Source organism: Sorghum bicolor, chromosome 1, assembly GCF_000003195.3.
Source record: "Sorghum bicolor cultivar BTx623 chromosome 1, Sorghum_bicolor_NCBIv3, whole genome shotgun sequence".
Taxonomy (NCBI): Eukaryota; Viridiplantae; Streptophyta; class Magnoliopsida; order Poales; family Poaceae; genus Sorghum; species Sorghum bicolor.
In genome coordinates, this window is record NC_012870.2 from 58,232,039 (window position 1) to 58,238,631 (window position 6,593).

The following is a 6,593-nucleotide window of genomic DNA, read 5'->3' on the forward strand; positions in this document are numbered from 1 at the left end:
GTGGGATCGTATAACGAGTTCATTGCTTGTGCGTTCTGAAAAAACCACTCGACCTGGTGTAGCACGAAATCGTGCTGTTTTTCTGGCTTCTCGCGCCTGCTGCAGTGGACATACACTCTAGCTAAAATGAGAGACCGCCCTAAGAGGAATTTTATGGGCCAGTTTCCAAAGCACTTATATTTTGAAAATGTATGGAAGAGTTTCATATCTATGAAACTATCTTTACTCCAATAAAACTCTCACCATCTCTCTCATCATTAATATAGTGTCACATTAGTATATTTAGTATGCATGAAACTTCCATTAAACCTTCATTGAGACTGGCCTAAGGTCATATGAGCAATCAAAGCGGTTGAATCGGGTGTCTAAATTTAATCTTCAATCCTATCACAAAACTTTATCTACTCTTGGAATGTTAATGCCACACAAATACTAAATCACATGTGAAAGCTATAAATACGATAAGTAAAGGAGTTCTATAATAGAGGACAAGATCTTAGAGACACCATGATATATCATGTAGTATTAGCTGCCAAATCGTAACCTCTATCCTTGTAAACGTGAAAACCTGCGAATACATAGCTCAAACATGCAGTTGTGCCTGCGCAATGGAAAACATCCTCCGCTGGGCCATGGCTCGTTTGCTAGTGCTCCACAGGTGGGCCCTCTGCCCCTCTCGCAAGGTTCATGGTGCGCAACATGAATATATTTGGTCATGTAGCCTGAGGCCCGGTAGCCCGACACGAAATGTTGCTTTTTGGCCCAACCAGAGCCTGACCCGGCTCAAGAGGCATCGAGCTCAGGCTGGCCCGTCACGGGGCACCAGGTCGTGCTTGGGCCACCACTCAGGCCCGTGTGCTGGCACGGCTTTTAGGGGGCGGCCTAGCAGCGACGCGGCCTTCCCCCCATGGTTTGCTAAGAGCTTGTTCGCTTGTCTAAAATGACATAACTGAAAGTATTGTTTGCTGATTTGTTGTGAGAGAAAAATACTACTAAATGTCTGGCAGATTCGGCAAATAAGCTCAAACGAGTAACAACCCACCTACCTGCTACACTCATTTGCCCCTCCCTCCCAATCCCAACGACCCGACCCTCACCAACCCTGTTGCACTCCTTCTCGCTCTATCTCGCGGTCGCGCTCGTCTCCCACTCAGTCGCACTCTCGGCTCGCTCGCCTCCCGCTCACAGTCCTGCCACACTGCACCACTGGCCGCCTCCTCCATGCCCTCCCTCGTGCAGTCGCGCCGACTTCCAGTGACGGCGGCGGCTTCCAGGATCAGATCCAGCAACGGTGTTGGCTTACACGGGTAGATCTAGCAGCAACATTGACTTCTAGCATCGGATCCACCAACGACATCTTCAAGCACGATGCCGACCCTAATTCCTTGGTGGCCAGCACCCTGCGCGGTCACCGCCACCTCTTCTGCTTCCCCTTTCCTCTCTCCGTTGGTAGTGAGTGGGCCTCGAGATAGCCCAGCCTGTTGGATGTGGGTGCTTAGCGGGCCGGCACGACACGAATTTCGCCTCACAGACCCATGCTTGGGCTGTCAATCAGGCACGAGGCTCGCTGAGGCACGGCGTGCCATGCCAGCCTAACACTCGTGGGCCATGCCTGGCCTGTGCCCGTACCAAGCCGGGCCGAACCGCCCTGATGGCCAACTATAAGCATAAACGGTGGACGCGCGGATGGGTCCTATAAATCTCATGCGCTGGCTCGGCTCATCAATTTGCTGTTTATTTTTCCGATGCCTCTTCTAGTTTTGTTGTGTTTGGTGCTAAACAGAACTTCCGAGCAGCCTAAATGCAAAATGGGCCGTGCATGTGCCAACCTTAGGGTCTGTTTGATTAGTCACGGTAAAGTTTATCATTCATCACATCAAATATTTGAACACACGTATGGAATACTAAATATAGATTATTTAAGAAACTAAAAATACAGTTAGAGAATAATTTATGAGAGAATCTTTTGAGCCTAATTAATTCATGATTAAATACTAATTACTAAATAAAACGAAAGTACTACAACCCCAACCAAACACGCTCTTTGTTTTGTTGGGTTAGGCCTTGTTTAGTTCACAAAATTTTGGTTTTTTTTACTACTGTAGCACTTTCGTTTTTATTTAACAAACATTGTCCAATCACAGAATAACTAGGCTCAAAAGATTCATCTCATAATTTTTAGGTAAACTGTGTAATTAATTTTTATTTTTATTTTTATTTAATGCTCCATGCATACGACCAAAGATCCGATATGACGAGGAATCTTGAAAATTTTTGCGAACTAAACAAGGCCTGAAAACACGCACACGAGGCGTATATACCAAAAAAAAATGTGACAACATCACGTTCCGTCATATGATTGCACAAGATGCCAATTTGCACATGAGATTTGGGTGAAGACGCCAACCCTTACAAGACTGTTGGATTGAATTGGATTTGACGTATTTTATATTCAGTTAAATCAATATAAAATCTAATGTCTCTAATAAATGTTCTGTGTTATATATAATGTATAATTAATTTTGTAGGTAAATTGGAGGTCGGCTCGACTTGTATGCATAGTTTTCGTTTGGGGGTCGGCTCGACTTGTAGGGAAATTGCCCACATGTTGAAGTATTTTTTTTTTCAATTTAATACATTAAACATATACGAACTTCTAATGATTTTCATTCACGAGATTTTAGGAGTACTCGTACGTATCTACTCTTACTGAGTGATCGAAATGGATTGGCTAGTTCCATATTCCAACGCAAGTTCACATGATTAATGATTATTTGGTGATTCTAGCATGGAACTGAGCTATAGTGTATTATGTTCGTCTAACTATATATATAAAGATATAAACTTATGATATCAAATAAGTATAGTTAGACTTTTCACAAATACTTATTTGGTGAAATAAATTTGTTAATATTTTTATCTATATAATTGGTCAAACTTTAGATATCATAACAAAGAATACATCTAGAATTGCGTCCTTTTAGGTTAGAGGTAATACACAGAATCTTAGCAAATGATTGTGTTGGCCAAAAATAATGATGTTCACATATTTACTAGTTGTAAATTGTTGTTTCTTAAATCTTGTGTTGAGCTAGTACTCCGTATATTTATATCCCTGTATATCTATATTTTTGTATATATATATCTATATATATCTATCTCTATTTCTATCTCTATCTCTACCTATATCACTATATATATCTATATTTATATCCATATATCTATATCTATCTATATCTCATAATCATAAACCCAACTAGAATTCTTCTCGACATGCAAGCCATCCACGCAAACCCCACTAGAATTCTATCTCGATATGCAAGCCTTCCACATCACCAACCCACTAGCGCATATAATTATGACACTTGTTTATTCATGCAGGATCACGTCAATAAGCCACATCATCCACTAATTAACACATATTTATTTGTCCACGTCAGCATACCAAACTATCCACTAACAGTAACACTATCAGATCCTTGGTGGCCAACAATTTCCACTTGAGTGGCAAAATTTAACCCCAAGGAATATATCATTACCTTGAGGCTGTAGGAAACCTCCAAGTTGAGTGCTAGTCTAAACCACCAAGGTAATTTCACATTTCCCTAAGTGCTAGTGTATACCACCTAGGTAATTCATCCTTAAAGGTGTTTGGTCCTCAAATATATTCAGTTTTCTAGTTGAGTAAAATTCATTCACGATTCATGGAGCAACACGTAGTATCATCGGTTCCTAATGTGCATCATCGCACTCGCACAGGAGTACAACACTGTGAGTTTCCGAAGATGAGACTATTTAAAATCATAAAAGAATTAATTAACAGCATACCGGCTATCATAATGTTAGACCATGTTTGCATTCATTATCTACTAATAGTTAGTTAGTTAATAGCTCATTATTAATATTAGTTGGCTAACTATTAGCCAACTAACAGTTATTAGCAGGGGTTTCTATTATTTCTCCACCTATTAGCCGTTATTGTCTAATTTGATTTAACTAGTAAGATAGTTGTTATCTAGAGACCCGGCTAACAATTAGCTAGTCTATTATTTAGGCCTTGTTTAGTTTTTAAAAAAATTTGCAAAATTTTTCAGATTCCCCGTCACATCGAATCTTTAGATGCATGCATAGAGTATTAAATATAGACAAAAATAAAAACTAATTGCACAGTTTGGTACGAGACAAATCTTTTAAACCTAGTTAGTCTATGATTGGACAATATTTGTCAAATACAAACGAAAGTGCTACAGTGTCAATTTCCCAAATTTTTTTAACCATATAACTACTGTCCAAACCGGGTCATGATAGCTGCCAAAGAAGCCGTTACTTTCTAAAATAGTGCACGCATGACCTGATGACCCGAAGGCCGAAGCCTCCCTCTATTCCTCCCATGATTTGCTCCAGGGCCATGTGACCCCTACCAAAGCAAAGTCGATCGGGTGCAACGGCCGTTGATGGCGATCGCGGCCCACCATGCGTTCCTTCGATTCATTTCATTCCTGCCTATAAATACCACTGCAAGGCTTGCTCTTCCTCGACCATCGAGACACACACAACTTCTCCTGTCTGCCTACCGATAGCTCTAATAGCTGCCCTCTCAAGTACTAGCTACACGATGGCCACCTGCTCCTCCACAGTAGTTGCACTTGGTGCACTTCTCTTCTCGCTCCTTGCAACGTGTGGCTCATGCGCTAGACCAGTGAGCTTTAACGCCTCCGACTTCACCGCCGATCCCGACTGGGAGGCTGCCAGGGCAACCTGGTACGGTGCGCCCACCGGCGCCGGCCCTGATGACGACGGTACGTATACATGAACGCCGCCGCCGGTGCATGCATGGTCTCATTGTGTGTGCATGCACTGCATATAGCGTTGTTTTGAACCGAGTCTGAACTACAGTGCGCCGCCGCCGTTCTGCATGCAGGTGGCGCCTGTGGATTCAAGAACGTGAACCTGCCGCCGTTCTCGGCAATGACATCGTGCGGCAACGAGCCCTTGTTCAAGGACGGCAAGGGCTGCGGCTCCTGCTACCAGGTACACTCCTACGTAGCTAGATTGGTTGGTCAGACAAAGATCCTTTAATTTGGTGCCTGCCTTAATGGAAACGAAAAGCTGAAGGCTGAAGCATAGTTTTGACTTTCGACTAACCAACTCCGTTTTACTTTCTTTTTTTTCCAGATACGATGCCAAAACAACGATGCCTGCTCCGGCAACCCTGAGACGGTGATCATCACTGACATGAACTACTACCCCGTGTCCAAGTATCACTTCGACCTCAGCGGCACGGCGTTCGGCGCCATGGCCAAGCCCGGCCGCAGCGACGAGCTCCGCCACGCCGGCATCATCGACATCCAGTTCAAGAGGTGGGTAACACGCAACGCTCGTTGCACAGAATCAACACGCACAGTCGACCGGCTGATGATCAGCTGGAGGCCCTACACCAACAGAATCATATCTCGAGACCGTCTAGCTAATACTTAATTTTGCCGTGGAGCCCTTGTACTTTTGCTCAACAAACTCTAACGATAACGACCGGTTGATTTTTATTTTTTATTTTTCTGACGGGCCCCATGTAGATTCAATTCGCACAAATATTAGTAGTACTTCCGCTTTACAATTTGGCGCGTCTGCGTGCGGATGTGTCTGCCTGTGGACAAAGTGTTCTGAAGCTCTTGCCTAATCCAAGCATATCACATGGCTTGTTCCTGTGTCTGTAGGGTGCCCTGCAACTACCCCGGGCAGAAGGTGACGTTCCACGTGGAGGAGGGCTCCAACCCCGTCTACTTCGCGGTGCTCGTCGAATTCGAAGACGGCGACGGCGACGTGGTGCAGGTGGACCTCATGGAGGCCAACTCCGGGTCGTGGACGCCGATGCGCGAGTCCTGGGGATCCATCTGGAGGCTGGACTCCGGCCACCGCCTCACCGCGCCGTTCTCCCTGCGCATCACCAACGAGTCCGGCAAGACGCTGGTGGCGAACCAAGTCATCCCGGCCAACTGGGTGCCCAACACCTACTACCGTTCCATCGTCCAGTATTAGCAATATATACCCTGCTGCGCACAATAATAATTCTGTGTCATTGTGGTTGATTAGTAGTTTGGTACTAGTATTGTATTGCTGCATGGACTGATGAGCTACTGATGAGGTCGCCTCAGTCAGTTACTAGTAAGGGTGTTGGTGGTGCGTGGCTTCTTTAATTCAGGGATTTGAAGACTGGGGAAATGGAGGAAGCAAAGTTAATTTGCAAATGCTTTCCCGCCCATTGTCAATGCATGTACCAGTGCGATTAAGATTATAATTATTAATCGTATTTTGTGCCATATTGCGTCTCTGCTTCGTTCGGTATCTCCTTTTGTTTCAGTTACTGACAAAACCAAAACCCATCATGCGGAGACAGTCCATACGTTACCTTTGATTCCTAGACCTTGGATTATTTATTTTATTCATTTTCTGATTCCTACACCTCCCATTATTTATTCTCATTCCTTTGTTGCCTATGGTGAGAGTGTTTATTAGCCCTCCTGGAGCCTAAACTGCAATGAGAATTGGTTGTGCATGCAAACCTCTTGCAGAGCCAAAGTAGAAAAGTTTCCTTT

The 6,593-nt window shown here is 44.1% G+C and overlaps 1 protein-coding gene across 1 annotated transcript; it reads left to right on the top strand.

The window, feature by feature from the left end:
• Positions 4,522–6,317, top strand: LOC8055661 (expansin-B3). The gene is made up of 4 exons (XM_002464900.2): positions 4,522–4,799; positions 4,922–5,031; positions 5,176–5,360; positions 5,715–6,317. The coding sequence occupies exons 1-4, from the start codon at positions 4,616–4,618 to the stop codon at positions 6,034–6,036; spliced, it is 801 nt and encodes a 266-aa protein (XP_002464945.1). The 5' UTR covers positions 4,522–4,615; the 3' UTR covers positions 6,037–6,317.